General features: G+C 41.9%; 1 protein-coding gene across 10 annotated transcripts in view; it reads right to left on the reverse strand.

Annotated features, from left to right (window-relative positions):
• The window catches only part of auts2a (activator of transcription and developmental regulator AUTS2 a), a 318,606-nt gene that overhangs the window by 233,365 nt on the left and 62,817 nt on the right, over positions 1-22,424 (reverse strand). Inside the window, exon 1 of one of the 10 annotated variants that reach the window (XM_019895267.1) lies at positions 11,922-12,116. The exons of the other annotated variants lie outside the window; for them this stretch is intronic. Within the exon in view, the coding sequence (XP_019750826.1) occupies positions 11,922-11,969 (48 nt within the window). The 5' untranslated portion in view covers positions 11,970-12,116. Of the gene's footprint in view, positions 1-11,921; positions 12,117-22,424 lie in introns of those variants that run through there. 10 annotated transcript variants of the gene reach the window in all.

Consider the following 22,424-nt stretch of genomic DNA (forward strand, 5'->3'; position numbering starts at 1 on the left):
CACACACACACACACACACACACAAACAACTGCTGTGGTCCTCGGCGGAGTCCCTGGGGAGGAAATGTGAGGTTAACTGGTCTCTGAGGAGCTGTGAAATGAGGCCTTCATAGCCTGGAGACGGTGCATAAAACATCAACGTGGGGGAAAAAAAAACCAAAAAAACACAGACACAAACATTGATCTCCAAGGCACAAACAGTGCAAATAGAGACTTTAAATGCAAATTTCTTTGCTGTTTCCTCAGTGTGGCCTGGCCACAAAGACAGGCAGATAATAAAAATGTTTAAAAAAAATAAATAAATGTCAGGGAGCTTCTCTAGAGAAAAAGTGTCTGTAATTGAAAAACAATCCAATGTCATGACCCACCTTGAAAACTTGTTATACCATTGTGCATCAGTATCAAAAAAATAACTGATAAAGGATGAGTAATCCTTATATTTGCTTTATATGAGCTACACTGTTATAAACACAATCTTTTGTGATGCCTCTGATCGGACTGGGAATATATTTTGAGAGGGAATTGGGGGAGTGGGCATACGGCATCATTCGGTGGGCCGGTGTGAATGATCGGGGTCCGTTATGCGCCGAAACTTTTCGACGACGGTGGGTGGGGGGTGTTCTTGTCGTAATCAGCGACAGAGATGGGTGGGCAGCCGTAATGCGGTTCGACCGGCCCGGAAATAGCCTGCTTAGGAAAATTAACACATTTACCTCAGGTAAATGTGTTAATGTACCTCAGACCGCAATGATATTGTCCCAAATTGTAGCATTGGAAACGCATAGCCAAAAATAGCTTGCATTAGGTGTAGTAGGACTACAATTTCCACAGTTCTTAGACACAGAAGCAGGAAGTAGTCCTAGTTCGAGTATTACGAAAACATTTCGATACCTGCCATCATTTAAAGGCAGATGAGAATGACAACGAAAACGGAATATGAAGGATTTGAATAAAAGATGACAAACTGAAAAGTCGACATTTATCTTTACATAAGATGCACCGCATTACTGACCGCTGTCAGGCTGCTGAATAAAAAAATAAAATGATATGGAAGACAATTGTAAATAGCACTGCGACCTTATCCATATCTGTATTTATATTGCACTCAATTGAACGGTGTTTGTTTTCTTTTCTTCTTTCTTCTTTCTACCATTATCTTGCTGCTGTGGACTGTAAATTTCCCCATTGTGGGACAAATAAAGGATATCTTACTTATTACAAGACGCACTGTGGATTTTTGAGAACATCCAGGGATTTTAAGTATGCCCTATGGTCCGCAAAATACAGTAAGTCTTGTTTATTGAAGTGTGGCTCATCCAGTTACTGCAGGGTGAATGGTTTGAATCCCAACTCTGACCATACATGGCCAAAATGTCCTTGGGCTAGACACGGAACCTTAAATTATCTCCAGGTCGCCATTGTAAATAAGAAACTGTTCTCAATTAGCCCGGTTAAACAAAGAATAAATTTAAAAAAACAATACCATTGATGTGGTTTTGTGGCATGTCTCATTTTACCTGATGAATTCAATGTGTTGATTTTTTTGCAAATTTCCACTGTATTATTTTACTGTGGAGAACTGACCACCCCGAATCCGAAAAAAAGTAAAGCTTACTCCAGCCGAGTCGCCATCAATTGGTCAGAGGCTTTAAATAATTCTCAGAAGGAAGCCTTGGATTGCCCAAGCGTATATAATGAGAATTCAGACAGACTCGAGGGACTTGGTGCCCTCTCTAACTGACAATAAATTCAGTTAAAAAAAAAAGCGCCTTCAAATGCAAGTCGACCAAATTCTGTCATTTTTGTGGTATGGATGAGAGGAAGAAGGAAGGAAGGCAGAAGCGGAAGCTCTGCCTAGTCGACTCTTTGTTCCGATGAGTACAAACCGGCTCAGTTGACAGCTTGTCAATCCAAACCAACGTAAGGCAGAGAGATCTGGAGAAGACAGCTCTTTCTCTCCGCCTCTCTGTCTTTGATACCCCTCTGCCTGTCATTCCATCGCTTGTGTGCAAGCACCAGCTGACCTTTAACCACCACCGCCATGCGTCCCTTGTCTGTCAAGTACAAAATACCCAAGAGGAGTGATGAGAGGGGGTGTGTGGGGAGGGAACGACAGTCTTCCCCCTGCAGCTAACATTCCACCACCTCAGTGCGCTGACTTCAAATGAGAGTAATCACTGTTTATTACCTCACTTTGCCCTTGTCTTGTCCAGGAGCAGCAGCCACATATTAGGGTGATTAGATAATTAGGGCCATTACGGTATTACACTGGCCAATGTCACACATCATGCAGTGGATAACGAGCGATGACAAAAGCTCTCACGCTTTCTCTCCATTACAGGCGTTTCAGCAACTTTAAGCTGGCAGAAAATGGGCCCTAATGATTGCAGCGAGTGTGCACCACTGCCCTATTTAGAAGCAGATGGAATTTTCTGTTCAAATTAACAACACGAGGCACAAAGGGGAACAGACTGTGTAAAGTAGAGAAAGCAAACCTAATGCAAGGAGGCTTTCACTTCAACACTAATTAACATAAGGCCCCGCGTGCTAATTTCCTAAAAAAAAAATGTACTTAACACCACTCACAGTGCTTCATTTATCTGTGCTAATAAGCGAGGAGATGTGTATCTACTTAAGCTGCAGAAGGTCAATTTACGAAAGCTGAATAATTCACTAAATCGAGAATCTAGGTCACACACAGGCACGCGCACACACACAAAAATACAGTAAAAATACACAGAGGAAATGTAATCATAATTAGTATGATTATCCAATCCGTGTGTAAATGCTTTTCATGCTTGCTTCTAATAACTCTAATAGAAATTACGTTTGCCTTGATGCAGTGCAGTGACATTCTTTTCACACTCAATCCACCAGGAGTGCAAATGAGAAAACAATTAGAGTGGTACCTCTACTTAAGAACGTCTCTTCATATGAAATTTTCAAGTTAGGAAACACCTCAACAGGAAAATATTGTGAAAGAAATTTCAAGATACGAAAATATGGGTGCTACTCGCAGCTCCGAGTTTCCTGAACACAGCATACTTCTAGCTGTTCTTCCATTGGATATTACCTAGCATCATCGTGGCATCCCATTGGCTGAGAGGGACCTCTACCGTATTTAGCGTCCTCGTCATTCGCCCCTCGGGCCATGAAGCACTCCGACAGTTTTACTTCTGAGAGAAAAAATTGAACTAAAGAGGGCAAAAAAGGATGAGGATGAAGTTAAAAGTTAAATGATCATCATTTTTATTTTTTATTCTTTGTTTATTTTTACTTTATGCACAACTGTTTGTGCAGAATGTATATCGTCAATTATTGTGCAATAATCTAATTGTAACAGGTATTTGTTCCATATTTTGATGCACTTTTATGCTTTTAAGAAACATTTATGTCTGAATTTTGGGGGGCTTGGAACGGATTAGGGCATTTACATGGAAAACGTGTCTCTACTTACAAAATTTTCGAGTTAACAAATTTCTTCCAGAACCAATTAATTTTGTAAGTAGAGATACCACTGCAGTAAAAAAGGACATTAATAGATCAGTGAAGAGAAACGTGGTAGGATAGCAAGTCTCAGAGTGAGCTTGCAAAGCCATCGTTAATGCTAAGGGTGTCACGGCGAGAGCAGGAAAAGCAGGTAAAACACACAAAGTAAAAAAAAAAAAAAAAAAAGTAGCTGGAAAGTGGAGGATGGCAAGATGATGAAGGGACACAAGAGGATCGGCAGCATCTGGAGACTTGGATATATCACAGCAATCTGATGGTCAGGTTCTCCAGCATGAGGGGTAAAAAGAGAGGGAAATCTGTTTCCTGTCATCTTCCATCTTGTCAGTCTTTGTTCAAACTTCTCGCATCTTCTCGGCCAGCTGTTTGCTGGCTGCGCTGACAGATGGCTGGCTCTCTTTGAAATGCATGCGCCTCTGGTCTGCTCTTCCCAATGTAACCGCCACATAACCTTCGCATTGCTGGTAAAGTTTTAGGGAAAAGAAAAGTCAGGTTGACCAATACTCCTGACCAGGTTTTGTTTGTTTGTTTGTTTTCAGAAGGCAACAATTAGATGTCTTGTTGCTCACTGACTGACCACGAATATCAAGAACAAATTTCCTGATGGAAAATCATCATCTTACACAATTTCACATACAGCCCCGACCCCCAAAGGTATTGTAAGTAGGGGAACAACAAGGTGAAATCCTTTTCTTTTTGTTGTAGATTGAAAACTTTGAGGGCAGCACGGTGATTGACTAGTTAGCAGGTCGGCCTCAGAGTGCAGAGGTATCGGGTTCGATTCCAGCTCTGGCCTTCCTGTGTGGAGTTTGCATGTTCTCCCCGTGCCTGCGTGGGTTTTCTCCAGGTGCTACAGTTTCCTCCAGCATTCCAAAATCATGCATGGCAGGTTAACTGGACACTTCAGATTGTCCCGAGGTGTGAGTGTGAGCACGAATGGTCATTTCTTAACAGTTAACACAAGTTTCCATTGAAACAAAAAGTCACTGTTCAGCTTTGCTCTTCAGCAGTCGCCGAGCATTTGATCCATCCTCTCACAAATCCGCGACATTCTCATAGCTCATGTTGCCCGACAGCAGCTCTGTTTATGTGTAGCCGGTGTGAAGTGATGCCGCCCGGCATGTGAGTATGTGCACAGGACAACAGAGGCTCCATTGAGCCAGAATATTATGGTTTGCCCATGCAAATCGGTCACACTACGGCAAACATCACCGTGCCCAGTCATCCAGCAGGCTATGACTGGAGCTGCTCAAGTCTTGGGAGCGGACCGCAGGCAGTACGGAGCATTCCTATGGGATTTTAACCCTTTCATGTACCAATAATGATAACCTGCAACCTGATAACATGATAGGCTGTCCACTGTAGTAGCCCCTGTCCCTGAAAGGGTTTACTGAAGGTAATGATCTCTAGGGGAATTGTTTTGAACAGACAGACGTATTGTGTGGATGCTTCAAATAAATGACTGAACATTTCTATTGAGTTGAGTGGAAATTAAAGCCACCATCAGCGTGACTCTCACATTTGTGTTTCGAAGCTAATAAATCAAAAGTCAGGGGCCCATTTCCTAAACAATGGAGTCATAAAACAGTCGAACGGTAGCTGTTTTCTTTCATGCACAATCGAATCAAAGCCCCTCACAAATTAAAAATGATAGTGACACCAAAATCTCCATTGCTTCTAAATGTTAATCAACTGTGCCCCTGCAATATCTTTAGGTGATCTTTTTAAATAGGGTTCAAGGCTGACTTCGAGTGAAAGGCCGACACCCTGGACCGGCTGTCAGTCAATCAAGGGGCATATATTGAGAGAGACAAAAAAACAAAACAAAAAATAAACTGTGACTACTTACTCATGCTTTTTAAAATAAATTAATTCCCGTTGGTGTTACTGCTTGATAATTTACATGTACAGTGTCAGCAAATTTAGCTAATTTTCTCCAGCAAATTGAAGTTTGATTTTGAATTGTGAAGATTTGACAGTGTCACCTTCTCAATATTAATCAGTCTGTTTTGGTGAAAGTAGCCTTTCCAGTTGGCTAGGCATGCAATCATTCGCTGCATCCATCTGTCAGGCCTGTCCCTAGTGGCTACACAGACTCTCTCTCTCTCTTTCTCTCTCTCTCCATCTCTCCCTCCCTCCCTCCCTTCCTCCCTCCCCTGCAATTATTCAGTGATCCAGAAATTGGTCAACACCCCCTCTCGCCACGATGAAGACCACAAGGCAATGCGCTCCTCTGCCTAATAATCTACTAATCAAAACCACTTTCAACAAAGCCTTATCATGGTGGGAATGTCCCAGTGTTCCACTTCAGTGTGCTGTGTAAATTGCAGAGAGACAGAGAGGTCAAACAAAATGTGCCACCAATTAGCCGAGAGCAGCGGTATAACATATTGATGTCGTGGTAATGGGAGATTTGGACCTTTGGAGGTTAAGGAGGTGTGAAAATTCCCATTGATCGGCGACGTGTAAGCAAGCGAGGCAAATGCTGCGGCACTAAAAGTAAACATTTACATTAGAAATGTTTAGATTTTTGTCACTCTTGGCAATCTGTCGAAACAGTTTCAACAGTAGCTCAGCAAACGCTTTCATCATTGCCCTGCCTTGTCAAACTCTACAATTGTTTATCCACCAACTATTTGAGACACACACACACACACACACACACACACACACACACACACACACACACACACACACACACACACACACACACACTCATCCACTTTAAAGCTTAGCCAAAGCGGCAACAAAAGATGCTTTGCAAAGCCACTTAGTGCTTCATGAACAAATCTAACAGACTGAAAAATCTAACTCGTCAAGCCACTTTTCTCCTTCTTAGCTTGTGTTGTCTCCACTGTCGTCAAGGTTTTGTCTGACAGATGTTTACAGGGGATGGGGCTATGTTTCCTTGCTGTGTGCTGCCTGGGAAAACATCTGGAGTTTGCAGGGATTTATCTGTAATCCTTTCGGCAAGCTGCGGAGCGCCCCACTGGAATTTGGATGCGTCTGTGAAGTAAGTAAGCGTTTCTGGAGAGGGGGGAAAAAAAAAATGATGGATCCCGCTTTGTGACAAGCTTCCCGAGGGTCAAGAGTCCTGTAAGCCTCTTACTGCTCCAGCTTTTAGGCATAAATCATTTAAACTGCCTTGGCTAAAATGGCTCCAATAAACTCTGATTTAAGTCCTTCATGCATGGATGGACTGGCAGAGGGATGAAGCTTTCATGCAGATCAACACATATGCTATTTCTTGAGTCGGCCAAGCTACTAGGATGGCAATGATAGACAAACCGCTGAAGCAGCAAACACATTCACACTTGAGCTATATACCTTGAGGCAAACCTTTTCCAATGGCTTCCCTATGAATCACTCAATTAAAGTTTAGTTCCTTCAAAACTTTCCTCAAGCAGAATGAGCGATAGCATTGTACATGTCTGGTACTTTATCACACAGCCCTCCTACTTTCTGTTTCTGTTTCAAACCACAGAAGAGTTTTCCACACGACGTCTGACGCTGACATCATCAAACACCGCCATCACGCTCCCTTGATGATAACTCAACACCCCGCACTCTTGCGGTCATTATAGTCATTACAGTCAACCACTATGTTTCAACAAAGTCAGTCACAGCAAATAGACCCCAATCTGCAGCCCTGCTTGGTATGAGGGAACACATGTTGTATGCTTTGCTTTACACAAGATGTCAGTGTCAAAGCTGAGACCTGCTATTAAGTGTGATAGATGTGGGTTTTATTTGTGTGTGTGTGTGTGTGTGTGTGTGTGTGTGTGTGTGCGTGTGTGTGTGTGTGTGTGAGACTGTAAAAATCAAGATAAAGTTACCCAAGCATATTCTACCCACAAGTTACTTTGACTCTGTGATCACCAACCTTTTAGAAACTAAGAGCTATTTCTTGGGTTTGATTAATGTGAAGGGCTCCCGGTTTGATACACACTTTTAGAATACTAAATGTGCTCAAACTATTTGGGGTGAAACTAAAACTGTTATCGTCAATGAGCCTGCAAAACAGAACTACAGACAACTCATAGTTCTTAGGGGCTACCTGATGTCCACGGGGACCATGTTGGTGACACCTGCTTTATTTAAATCGTTTTCCAAATCAACTTTAAAGTTGGGTTGCTGCACATTCACCAAAGCTTGTATTAACGTTGCCGAAAATATGTTCAGTTTGTGATAAGCCTCCACGCATCAGTCTTCAAAATCTAAATCGTCCTGAGCACACCAACACACAGTTCCATGTTAGTTACAGGTACTAAATCTCCTCAGATGTCTTGCTTGTCTCCTTCGTTTGGTCAGTAGTTAACTATGCTTTTGGTATTAGCTCCGTTTCGTAATGGCTGTGCAGAGCTCACAAAGTAGTTGTCTGTTTGAGTGTGTGTTGGCTAATACACTTGTCAATTAGTGTCAGACAGAAACATTTTATGTTACAATGGGTTCCTGCTAATAATCATCACAAGATGGCATAGTAACACTAACAGGGAAACAACTCAATGGGGAACATAAAGAGACTGTAACACCGTATATACAGTGCATCGGATTATAAGTCGCACTGTTGAATGCTTTTAGGTGTGCCTTATAGTGCGGAAAATACGGTACAGTATATATGGTATCTTTCAGTATATCAGCATATCCTGTATAACAACTCACACATTGTCTTCTGCATTTTCTTAGGACATTTTTTTTGTGAAATCACCTCATCACAGCGTACTCATGATGGCATGAAGGAAAATTATGATGATAAATCCGGAAGCTGCAATGGAAGTCACGGTGACAGTGATAAGCAAGATTGTCTTGGCAGCTCATTACAATATGTCTTAAGTGACAAATACTAGATTTCTCTGGCTTGACAAGTCACATTGCGTTAATGTCAGTGTCTCATTCAACATCTTAAAAATGTCTACATTCATTAGCCTCTGTGATGCTATGAAAAGATGTGAACAACTAACGGGCCAATAACTTTGCAAAGGGTTTTGTCTGTCAAATGGCAAAGATGACCAAATGATAAAAACATCAAAGGGGTTCTCACATGACTCCATCCATCCAGTTTACACATTTAATCATTCACAATGGGCAAGCCTGATCTCAGTATGTGTTTGAATAAATTTGCCCAGTGTGAATCAGGTCATTGTGGGTCTGCGACTCAAGAGTTGGCACGCTGGGGGGTCCTGGCACCAACTTAGAGGATAAAGAGCGGCGAGCAGGACGGCAGCGTTGTTGTTCCACTCAGAGGAATGTAAGCAACCTTCCAGACTCCCTCCTCTCTCATGCCCCCTCACTTTAGGACATAAGCCCACACACGGATAGCAATTACTCTTTCCCCAGACACGATGACCCCGAGTTCTTGACCCAGAAGCCACCCAGCCTTGAGCCCCTTTCTCCCTTTCCCTTCAGCAAGTGAGGGCCAACAGGAAAGACAAGCATTCAGTCAGAAATGGCAGTGCTTGTTTAAGGTCACTTCCTACTGGCGTGTTGCTCAAAGTGTGCCTGTCAATCACACACAATTACACAGACTGGCTGCTCCCGAGGCCAGACAGCTTGGAGCGGGAGAAGCAGATGGCTACATAAATGTTCCTTCTCCTCTGATGTAGTCAGACTCACAGAAACACTCGCATATTTTAGTATTTGAACAGTAAAGTTTGCAGGCAAAACAGAAATAGCCCCCATCAAGGAAGGATGCATACATCATTTCTTTTATGATTACATTTTTTTTCCCCAATTATTGGCTGGGAGGGAAAACATTTTACTTTTATTATTTGATCTTATAATAATCATAAAGGGGCTGTGGTGTCCATTTTAAACAAGGTGGATTTGTTTGGTTTCAACAGCAAAGGGGAGCGATACAATCCGACTTTGTAAAACAATTTCATTGGAGTAACGTAATACTGTAGGGAGCCTCGTTCAAGGTGGAACTAAAAATGTGACTGTCTATTGATTGATGAATAGATAATGGTCACTTTTCCGTTAACCGGACATAAGAATTAAAAGGGCAGAAAGCAAAAACTGCTGTTTTAAGAAATACTTTGGTTCTCAACAAAGGAGAGTTTAATGATTTGCTTTCTTTTTTTTACGCATTTATTGTCGAGGTACTGCTATAAAATAGTGTCACATTATTTACATTCATAATGTCATTTATATTTACAGACCCTGCAGTGCGAACAAAAGGCAGGAGTATACCTGTCACAAACCATATCATGGCAGGCCGAAACTCAACTGTAATCGTTGGTCGAAACATGGCTGAATATTCACACGATAGTTTAATTCCCATCCTATTCAAATCTCCTTTGTTTCTCCTCCCATCTGAATCTGATTAAATGTGAAGCGGAAATGTTTTCCACTTAACTTAAGCCAGATGGGAAGGGATACACAGTGATTGGAAGCAATGCGAGCACGGCACTGAGCTTCATCCTCTGGTTTTACACCAGTTACTGCCAACAAGCACTTGTACTGTTGTCATGGTTGCTTTGACTTGTCTTCTAACTACCGTTACTTGGCTGAGTTTGTCTTCAATGTTACATATCTGTGTTGGCAGTGGATTCTTGTGAGAAAAAAAAAAATCGGCTGACCATCCTGACAGAAAGATTCGCATGAGCACAGAATCTCAGAGGCTTTCATTCGGTCATTCAAGACACAGTAAAAAAATGACTCAGGCAAGTCGAATGTTTTCCGCCAACCCGAATTTCTCACTTTAAATGTGTGAAGTCAGGCAAGAATGATAGCGAGCAGAGGTCCAGCTTCACCTGTTTTATGGAAGAAGATAGCTTTATCAAAACTGCAGGACAGATGAATGATGCTTAGAGGCTAATTGAATGAGTCCGAGGGGTCATGAACAAAACCGCTTGTCATATTCCAAAGAGATTTGAGGCACAACTGGCAACTGAGATTAATGACAACTCGCTGACTGACTGCATAGTTGCTCGTGGCGGACGTTGGGCTGATTAACTGCCTCAATGGCTACATGACAGTGAAACAGGCTGAAGAGAATGGCAACCATAGCCATCTTCGTCATTAACACTGCAGCAAACATCAAGAAAGGGCCAGCGGCTCTCCTAACAAAATGCCACGATACACAAATTGCTACTGAGGACTTGTCTCCCATCAGACGCAATTCAACTGCAAACCTTTTCTCAAATTCGGACGAGTGAATCGGGTACTGCATTAAAGCTTAACCAACTGCAACAACACATGGGTTCGGTTTTAAGATAAGGTATTCTCAAACTACCATGTCTTTTGCAAAAAAAAAATATATATATAAATAAAAAATACCCAAGTTTTAAGTTGTCCTTGAAATTTCATTCAGGGATTTTGGAATTGGTGGTGTAAGTTAGGGTATTTTCTGCACTATTAGACACTTTGGATTGTAAGGTGCATCTTCAATCAATGGCCGATGTGAAAAGTTTTTTTTTTTCATATATAGGGCACATAGAGCAGAAGCAACAATAGTGGCTGCGGTTGCGCTATGCATCCACTAGATGGAGCTACGCTAAACGGAATACAATACAATACAATACAGCTTTATTTATAGAGCCTTCACAACCGCTGCAGCTGTAAAAATGAGAATTGGTCGAAATCACGGACATGAAACATAAATACAAATGGCATTACAATACAATAAACCAAAGACAAAAGTTATGAAGAGAATTGATTCAACAAAAAGCCACACAAACCATATGGGCTCACATCCACAAGGGGATAAATATCCTTAGAAGTCTTGCTTGTCTCCTTCTTCCTTCATTTAGTTATTAGTGAACTATGCTTTTGGTAATGTCTTGGTTTCATCATGCCTGCGCAGAGCTCAGTAGTTGTCGGTTTGAGTGTGTGTTGGCGAATGCACATGTCAATTAGTGTCAGGCAGAACCCTTTTAGGTTACAATTAGTTCCTGGCTTTTGGAAAAATTGAATGATTTTAGGTGTGCCTCATAGTGTGGAAAATACGATACTACAAGTTCTGGAAAATGTAAAAAATGCAAAGCATCAACAGTTTTCGTAGGGTTGTTGTCACTAAAATAACGCATTTCTTAAAATCGCACGATATTTTCAAACAAATGTGAAAAGATGTGTCATGATAAATGATAGATTCTTATGAAAATCATATGAAGATGAAACGATTCACTGTCGGCGCCCATGAGTTACTGTTCCCCAGGGTGAAATAGCACAAAGATTTTTTTTTTTTTTTTTTAAACCACAGGCCTACAAATCTCTGCTAAGAATAATCAGGCACTGACAAAGATAAAAGAATGTCTTGAAAAACTATCCATGCTTGACTAAATCTTTCAACATTTTTATGAGCCCTTAAGAGTAGATGGATCCACAATTTCCGAGACACTGAGCTCAAACGATATGAGGCGTATAAAAATAAATAAATAAATAAAAAAGGTGAAAAAAAAAAAACATGGACTCACCTTCTCGTTATATTTGAACTTGACATAGAACCAACTGGACTTGATCATCCTTCTCTGCAGAGAGAAAATCTTTTCCAAACGCAAATGGCGACTGTGCAATATCGCTGCTGCTCCTTCTGCTTGCTCTATCTCACTGTGTCCGACTTCGAGCCTCGACGCCTGAAACTGTTTCTCATCTTGCTTAGTCTTGTGCGTGTCTGTGTGTGTGTGTGTGTGTGTGTGAGTGGGGGGGGGGGGGGTGTTGTATTTGTGTGGCAGGCTTGGATAACTGACAGAAGAGCTCCGCAGAAAGGATTCAGTCGTGGCGGCAGATGCCAGCAGAGGTGAACGTTTCCCTACTGACTGCGCAGATTCTGAAGGCTCGAGCTCCGACCTCTTTCATTGTCTTCTCCCTTTTTTTAAAGCTTCTTGCTTCCACGTCAGAACGACTGGATTTTTTTTTTTTTGTTTTTCTGCCTTGAGCGTTCCAAAGCATGTGTTCAATTCCCATCAGTTTGCCCTTGTTTAACTCTATCTCAATGTCGTGTTTTCTGTAGCGTTGCCCTTGTTATTATTTCAACAGACCTTTTTTTGCTAGTCCCCTGAAGGACCCGCACTCCCATGAGACCAACACACTCTACCGCTGAACAAATGTGTTGACAAAATGCTACAGTTGTATTATTTTGACGTGAAATGTAGTATACGCTTCAGCACGAAGCTTTCAATATTTTTCAAAAACGACCTTCACAGAGTAGAAATTCATCTCGCGCGGTTTTGTTCGGTGTTTGTCATTGACTGGATGTAATAGTTGCTCAGTCAGTTCATCGGTCGGTATTGGAGCATAATGTAGTCATGTAAAAAAAAAAAAAAAAAAAAAAAAAAGACAACCGAGGTCATTAAGGGTGCAGAGAGAGGAGTTTATTTTCAATTGTGACCTTTTGAGTAATATAGCACCAGGGTCAAAATGGCACAATTCCTCCAATTTGTAAGCGCCTGGGCATTCACACAAATAAAACAAAATAATTTTGTGGTATGAAGAAACATATGCTTTGAATATCACTGCATGATTGATAATGGGCTCAAATCCGCTAGTTGATGATGATGATTTTTCGGAAATGTGTTTCAGCGCTTTATTAAATACACATGGCTTGCAAGCACAACAATTAGCTTCAGGGGCAAAGGAATGAAAGGACAAGAAGTTCATTGTTTCGGCAGGCAGAATAGGGAAGAAAAAAATGGTTTTAATGCTCCAGATTGGGGAAAACTATGAATTATGTTTTGTTTTTCGTTGTTGTTGAAATGGGTAGGTTCGTAGGTTACTACTTGTTTTCTGTCTTTTCTCCTTCTTACATTTGAAAAGCAATGGAAAAGCTTTGGTGCCCTGGAACCTCATACGCAGACAGCCTCGCGACGTTAATGTTGTCTATTTACGGTGGAAATGTCTCTGTTTGCGTGACAGGAGAGCCGCAAATGGTGTATGCCTGTGTACGACCTGAGCGATGGCAAACAACTTAGCTTGTGTGCTGACGAGAAACACACAAAGAATCCTGGCCTGACGCTTGCAGCTACAGCAGCGCAAACGTTCAGCCGTTCGAGGCAACGGTGTATCAGCCGTGCTTCGTATTCCGATCTAATTTGCTGCCACAAAAGCAGAGAGTAAAAGGAGAAATTGCCTCGTGGAAAAATCTGCCCACTTTTGATCTTTGAAAAGATGTTAAAGGCCGCTTTAATCTTTTAAGCTTCTGGGGTTGTTACAAGGCCTGCGCAACAAAGGTTTGAATAATGTAATCGAAGGAATAAGAAGGAACAAAGGAGAGGCGAGGGAGGAAACTGAGCCCGTGTAGCAATATTTACCCCCCCCGTCAGAGAGTATATGTACTGAAGGCTATGTTTTATTTTCATCATAAACTCTGTTGGGCTCATTTCTTTTGTTCCAACTCCTGTGAAGACTTTTAGACATGACAACCTGTTTTTTTTTTTTTTTTTGGTCCCCCCACCCCCAACGTGTTTTCCTGCAGGGTTTAGTTCATGGCAGTACAGATTTTTTGCAGACCAGCAACCAGTCCTCAACCACGGGAGGGGGAGGGGGTGTTTGGGTGCTGTCTCATATTCCCGATTCAGACCAGTGGTCGAGAACGAGTGATGTCAATCTAATCCAAAATAGTGCAAAAGGTTTGAACGACCACTGACTAGAATGCACTTTGTCTTTATACTTCACCAGAATTGAGGTGACTGAAAACCCTGAAATGGTCGGCAACCGATCATGGAATGTGATGCAATACTGAGACCACCAAACTGGATGCCGTCAACACCTTGAAATTCTTTCCGTAAATGTTATTTATGAACAGACTCAGGTGACAAAGGGCAGCCTTGGTGGAGTCCGACCCTCACTGCAACCAAATCCGACTATCGGCAAAACAGACCAAACTCTGACTTTGGTCGTACAGGGATCAAACGTCCTGTACTGAGTCATTTACTACCCCACACTTCCGGAGTTGTTTGCATAAAATCCCCCAGGGTTGCCCAAGTCCACAAAGCATCAACCCAGTCTACATGGTTGAATGAACTCCCATTAACGCTTGCCGAGAGCGTAGAGCTGGTCCGCTATTCCACAGCTAGGACGGACCCTCCTCTCCAGCATCCCTTAACCCTTTCATGCACAAATGATAACCTTAAACCCGATAAGATGTCCACTGGAGTAACCGCTGTCCTTGAAAGGGTTAAATATCCCTGACCAGGGAGGTTAAGGAGTGTGATCCTCCTATAGTTGGACCACACCTTCGGCGTGTCACGGACAACCCCACAACATCCAGAGTTGTTTGGAACTCCAAGCAGATCTTATCCACCCCCTGGGGGGCCTTGCCACCATGGAGCTTTTTAACCACCTTGGTGACCCCAATCCCATTGATAGGGAAGCATGCCTCTGAGACCCCAGACTCTGCTTCCTCATGGGAAGGCATGTCGGTGGAAGTGAAGTATTCTCCCGACTGGTTCACAACGTCTCAAGTCGAGGTCCGCAGCACCTCATCCCCACCATACACAGCATTGACGGTGCACTGCTTCCCTCTCCTGAGACGTCGGATGATGGACCAGAATTGTTTCCAAGCATTTGGCACAAATTTAAATTATCCATCCATCCATCCATTTTCTGATCCGCTTTTATCCTCACTAGGATCACGGGGGTTGCTGGAGCCTATCCCAGCTGTCTTCGGGCAGTAGGCGGGGGACACCCTGAACCGGTTGTCAGCCAATCGCAGGGCACACACAGACGAACACCCATCTGCGCTCACATTCACACCTAGGGACAATTTAGAGTGTTCAATCAGCCTGCCATGCATGTTTATTGAATGTGGGAGGAAACTGGAATACCCAGAGAAAACCCACGCAGGCACGGTGAGAACATGGAAACTCCACACAGGAAGTCCGGAGCTGGCATCGAACCCAGTACCTCTGCACTGTGAGGTCGATGCGCGAACCATTCGTCCACCGAGTCACCCCAATTTAAATCAACCATGGAAAATTCTATTAAATGTTCTTTCAAATCTCATTCGATTAAAATTATTAGTTTGCAAAAATCTGCAGTTTCTGTTTTGGGGGATGAGCACAATCGTTGTGAATACGAAGCATGTTTGGTAAATGAACGAAAGCATATACATGAACCAATCATGTCTGCTTTCTTGACTCTGCTCCACACACACTGGGCGCTAGCAGCCTAATATGGCACGACACAGTGCATGTTCCGTCTCTTCCGCTCCGCAGGCTGTATTGGCCGCCAGCACAAAGGTTATTTCCTGCTCACTACACACAAACAGATATTAGTGATGAAGCTGACTCTTGCTGATGGCCAGATAATATAGTTCCCCATCTAGGCCACAGCCAGGAAATAACATTAGCCCCCGCACTCTCTCCTCCTGCTAACACTGGAGATCATGGCACTGGACAATCTTACACGGCCACTAATTGTCGCTGCAGTGCACAGGTAAACGTTTATTGATTTCTCATTGTACACACACTAAATAAAAGGGAGATGAAAGTACAGTTTGAGCTGGCCGTAAATCCAAGTTGTCAATTTAAGAAAATACAAAAGGAGAAAGTATTGTAAAACAGTCAACAGTGAAGACACACACAAACACACAGCGCACACACGCACACACGCACACACACACACACACACACACACACACACAAAACATTATATTCACTATTTTTTAAAAATATATTTTTCACCATTCCTGTAGATTTGTTGGCCATTTTGTTGCGCTTGAATGTCTTCCCTTTTCTCCAGTTTGGAACTTACTAAGCAGTTGTTTTGCGCCCGCATACTCCTGAGAGGCGAATACTATGGTGTAGTGTGTTTACATGCATCCAACCTTGAAAAGGTCCCCAGGGGGATAAAACAGGCGGATTCACATACAGACACACACAAAAACTCAAACCATGACTCCATTTGGAGCCCATTTGGAGCCTTACTCAGCAGGCCGTTTCGGCAGGGGTCTAGTTGAAGAGGTGAAAATGGCTGCATCGAGAAAACAGGAGGAGAAATAGTTCCATAATTCACTGACTTTACGGATAAATGAAGAGGGCCCAGCTTTGAGATGTTTTCCTTCACCTTCATTCTCCTTGAATGCGTCGGCATGCATTAGGCCTCTCTTTTTTTTTTTTTTTCGACTGGAGAAATGGCCCAGAACCTCAGCTGTTGTCTCATTGGCTGGCTGAACCAGATGAAAGCAGGAAAGAGATAGAAACACAGACTAATTGCTTACAGACAGGACACGATGTGGAAGGAGATTTTTTTTTTTTTTCAAGAAAGAGGATGGTTGAAAAAAAAAAAAAACAACAACAACGGAGTCATAAGAAAAAAATAACTCGGGGCAAATGTGGAGAAGTGGTCCTAACATAGATTTCATGTTTATGACTTTGTTCCTCTCTTTCATTCAAAACACACACAAGGCATACCATGGGTGCATTTCCCATCAGTCTGGAGTGTTCTTATTTCCAATGTGTCAGCAGTTTTTAACTGTGAAATTTCCATCCATCCATCCTTCCATTTTCCAATACGCTTCTCCTTACAAGCGTCGCGAGGGGTGTTGGAGGCTATCGCAGCCGTCATCGGGCAGTAGGCAGGGGACACCCTGAACCGGTTGCCAGCCAATCGCAGGGCACAAAGAGACGAACAACCATGTTTTTTTTTCTCATCCAAACAGCCTAGTGGCCTTTGCATGCCAAATTGTTTCATTGGGGCACAATTGATTGTGCTCCATGAATTCCACCCAGCAAACGGCAAATGGCCATGCAAACACACACTTGACCAAGAATAACAAGTTGAACAAATCTGATCTCGGTCCTGCCAGGATTATTCCTGGCTCCAATTAAAGTAGAGGCAGCACTATTCTGGGCATCCGCATGCATGAGTATGCGCTTTTTCATTTACTTATTTTTCTTTCTTTCTTTACTTATAAGAAAACTAAAAAGCCTGTTGGATATTTTGTGATAGTGTTCAAGAAACAAATATGTACCAGTAATTGAAACCATGGCAACAAGCACTGCCCAAGTGCTTTCTTAAGTGAATAATGTGCTCATAGGTTCTGTGGCATAGCCATTTTAGACAATATTTTTAAAGCTCTCTAGTCCATGTTTGCCCTTGGCACGCTGAAGTCTTCCCCCCAGAAAGTATAAACACAGTCAAGAAAAATCAATCATGAGTTTTTGGCAACTTTCAGAGTAAAGTGTTTTATGTGCTACTTCCTTCTTTAAGGCTTTTTTCTTTTTTTTTTTTTTTAATGAATTGATGATTTATGCATAGCTATCATTTCATGACTCTTTAAGGTATCCAGTTTGCAGTTTGTGTGTACGGCTGTCTCACACGACTAGAGATAATATAAGATACTGTGTGTCAACTGCGGTAAATTCAATACCCATCAGTTACAAATCAACAAATATTACTTATACTGTATATTAAAATCTCGTTAAGAAATTTGCTCTTTTCAAATATAAGCTCTTGAGGCTGCACAACATCAATCAGGGAACTGTTGAACATACTGGCGAGAGGAAAGAACATACAAATGTAATAAATAATTGAGGGCTTGAGTGGGTGGAATGAAGAGTGAAAAGAAAGTGATTTCATTCCGACCTGCTGTACTGCAAAATCAAGCTGGGCTGTTCGGTTATTTTTGGAGGCAGAACTGGTCTCAAATCTTCCAACGACTTGTTTTACAACTACAGAGAGTGATACACTAGTTGCGATGGAACAATTTATCTTCACTCTGTCAACCATCAAGACCAATTAGCCTACATGAATGCATAATGTAAGCAACAGTTAGAAACAAGCAAATTCTAAAAGACTCAAAATGAAAAAAATAAAGTCGAGTCACATTTTCACAACACTTTCTTGTGCCACATCGTTGCTTGCAGTTGCACTCAGTAAACATGCCCAAAGAAAACTTTTTGGGAGTGTTACTGTTAAATAAGGCTCTGTGGGGCCAAACAAATGGTGGTGGAATTGTTCTTATACTGCCACAGTTTCATTTTGAAGCGCTGACTTTTGACAGGATGTTACGATGAAGTTGAGCAAACTTGTTGGAGTGTTGTTGAGCAGAACTGGATGCTTGTTATTGCTTTGACTTGATAAGAAATGCTCGCATTGTCCACTGAAACCGTTTGACACAATACGACAGGACGTTCGGCATGACAGCCATTTCATAAAATAGAAGAAACATGAAACATTGCTCCCCCCATCTGCTCTCAAATGTCGTGAATAAAATTGTTAAATGTTCATTTCTTCACTTTATAAGTTTTAAATCATTATTTTAGTTATTTGAAATGTATTTATTTATTCGTATTATTATTCATAAAATGTACTTTTGGAGGGATAATTTGCTATGGTAAATATTGCATCGAATTCCATTTTGTTTCGGACTTGCTGGAACTGATTCATCAAGAAAACGGGGGATGCCACAACCCTTTGAGAGAGGTGAAGCGTGCACCGTATTGATTGGAACCTGAGAATGCCTTGTGTGGCCATGACAGAAGAAATGTGTGTGAAAAGGGAGATAAAATGTTACATCGAATGTGACCTCCATCTCACACTGTTGTTCTATCGCTTGCATCGAAACAAGTCACAACAAACTTAATATAGACACAAACGTGAACTCGCAATGATCCCTGACATGCACTTGACATTGAGCTGCCGAGTTAGTCCTTAGCATTTTTTTTTTTTTTAACCGTCTGGAGTTCAAGTGTATTGTACAGCCGGAGGCAAGTGAAAAATTCCCGTATTAATGTATGAGAGCCTCACTTTGAATGACACTTCGGTTTAAAAAAAAATGAAATATGTTCAACATAACGAGGATTGCTCTCAAAACCAGAAGTGGGTTTTACCATACGCTAAAGAAATATTGTGACACACAGGTGTGAAAGGCAAGGCCCGGGGGCCAGATCCGGCCAGCCACGTCATTTTATGTGGCCCGCGAAAGCAAATCATCTGTGTCAACTTCCATGATCCTTTGTTAAATCTGTACTGAAATCTGAAATTGTCATACGTGATAAATAACAGTGACATTTTGCAATAATTTTGTGACTTGGTTGACACGCTATATAATAATTGAAATAACAACAAACAAATAGGTGATTGATTTAAAAACCAGTCATTGTCATTTATTTTTTTTTTGTGTACAAGTTATAATACGATGTGATGATTAAACATTTATTCAGTTTCACTGTTGTACTGACCCTCCGAGGGAAGACGTAACTCCAAAGTGGCCCGTGACAAAAATGAGTTTGACACCACTGCTCTTTTGCATCATGACTGCAACAATTAGGGCATAGAAAAAAAAAAAAAAATAAAAAAAAAAAAAAACAACAACAGCAGCAGCAGAAATGTCTGAATAAGTCAACCAATTAAAATTAAGTTGGGGAAGTAATATAGATGAATCATTAGAACCACATAAACCTTGAATATCAAACATTTACAGTATGTGCCTGTGTTATGGAATTAAAACAGAGGCTTGGAATGAATCGGCGTTACAGTCCAATGATGTTTGGTGGAAGCTTTGAATGTGAAAGCTAATGTGGAAATGGAGAAATATTGGTGACTCCGGCTTCTGTGTTAAAGGTACCGTGCCACCTGAGTCCATTTTTTCCCCCACTTTACTTGCATCGCAAAGGTCAAAATGAATCTGTGACATTGTTTCAGTTTAACATTTATGCGGCGAAAGGTCTGCATGGGCAGATTTGATTTTGGCACTGTTGCCACATTATTCAAGTACTTGCTCATTTTGTGCTTCACCTCAGGAAAAATGGCTGACAACAACAATGCACCTGTGTCTTGTGCAAAGCTAAAACTTCACTGCCAAACACAGAGGACTGAATAAAACACAATGGCAATGGAACCTTCCCTATAAACCCACTGACGGGATATTTTTGAATGCAGCATCCTGCTTAAATTCTGGCTGCAGCTCATCAACATCCACCAGTAATTGAGCTAATCAATTGCAGCGGGGGTGTCAAACTCACTTTTGTTGCGGGCCGCTTTGGAGTTACGGAGGGTCGTTATGACAGTGAAAAAAAACAAATGTTCAATCATCTAATCGTTTTCTTACTTGTACACAACAAATCGACCGATTGCTAGTTTTGAAATCAGTCAAGTCCACTACAATAGTTTGTTCAACTATTGTCCAAGTGAGTGTAAACAAGGAAACAAAATTAATGCAAAATATCAATGGTATTCGTGAGATGATTCGCTCCTCTTTCGTCTATAACTGCTTCATACAACAAAGAGGATGGAGAAAAGTGGTTAAGATTGCGCGACTGTCTGTGTTTTATGTGTTGTGTTGTATTATTTTGTTATTTTGACTTCAAGCTGGCGCCGCGAGAGTGGCTGCCTTTACAGCAGCTCCTATATTTTGTTCTTCTACTTCTTCCTTTCATAACTTTGCTGCTGTGAATTGGAAATTTCTCCATTGTGAGACTAATAAAGGTTTTCTTATCTTATCCTAATTATTACACATGAAATTTGACATTTAGGTACAGTTTTCAGCAAAGATCATGAAAGTTGACACACTTGATTTGCTTCCGCGGGCCACATAAAATTATGTGGCGGGCCAGATGTGGCCCCCGGGCCTTGAGTTTGACACCTGCGAATTACAATATTTCTCAGTTATGATTTTGGTGTGTTAAATCCAATGAACAGGAAGTATTTTATTTTTTTTGTTGCATGATTTAGATGGTGATTGGTTTCTTTTGTACAATTTTATTTATACTATAATATCTGCAATTAGGATGACATTAAATATTAAAATTACATATATAATCATTTTACACACATTGATGGATGGGCATTGACTGTTCAGCAACATTTTACAAAGAAATCCCTGGCTTGGGAGGCCCGGTGGTCCGGTGGTTAGCGTGTCGACCTCACCGTGCAGAGGTTCAATTCCAGCTGCGGCCTCCCTGTGTGGAGTTTGCATGTTCTCCCCGGGCTTGCATTGGTTTTCTCCGGGTACTCCGGTTTCATAACACATTCCAAAAAAAAAAACATGCATGGTAGGCTGATTGAACACTCCATATTGTCCCTCGGTGTGAGTGTGAGCGTGGATGGTTGTTTGTCTCTGTGTGCCTTGCGATTGGCTGGCAACCGGTTCAGGATGTCCCCGTGCCGATTGCCCAAAGACGGCTGAGATAGGCTCCAGCACCCCCCACGACCCTTGTGAGGACAAGCGGATCGGAAAATGAATGGATGGCTGGATCCCTCGCTAGATATTTTGCTCATTAAAGTCTGGTAGGGTGACTTTAAACTGAAGAGGATTTTGGCACACACACACTCATACGTGCACATGCACACACGAATGCACGCACACAAACTCGAGAGGCACTTCAAATACCTCCTCAAACAGGACTTTTTCCCCTGCAGAGTGGCATATTTTTCACAGGAGAAATGACTGGCGTGCGAGGCACTTTGTTTGGAGACATCCCTGCTTGGTTGTAATGTGTCGCTGGATAATGAGCTCGAGTTATTTTAGCTTCATTATTGCCCACCGGGTCCCCTGCATCAGGGAACATCACAGTAAATTGGCTCTGCGATACTGTAATAAGGCACTGAGACAGAATTGTCGAGTGTCTGTCAGGATGTGTCTGCCACTGCGCCGTCATTAAAGCAAGTACAGACATAACTCATGTTGGCTTGTAGGGTAAAACCTTGATATCGTTCTCCCTTCATGAATCAATGGCTTTGTAGAGAGCTTTTTTTAAAATTCTGCTTCTTTTTATGTGCGTTTTTTAATGTTAACCCTCCTGTTACGCATTCCAGCTAATGATCATCGGATCATTGGCGCTTGCTTTGTCCTGAAATGGAAATGGGAAAAGCTCAAGTTAGCCCTTTGACGCCAATTAGAAACAGGACCGTTTTTCAGACATGCCACCAGCGCCTGACTCCGAGCATCAACAGTGAAAGGAGGGCTGGAATGTCGAAGCAGATCTCAGAAGAGGGGGATTTCCACGTGTTCAAGTATTCTCCTTACCTAGCAGCAG

Source organism: Hippocampus comes, unplaced genomic scaffold (assembly GCF_001891065.2).
Source record: "Hippocampus comes isolate QL1 unplaced genomic scaffold, H_comes_QL1_v1.1 scaffold177, whole genome shotgun sequence".
NCBI lineage: Eukaryota > Metazoa > Chordata > Actinopteri > Syngnathiformes > Syngnathidae > Hippocampus > Hippocampus comes.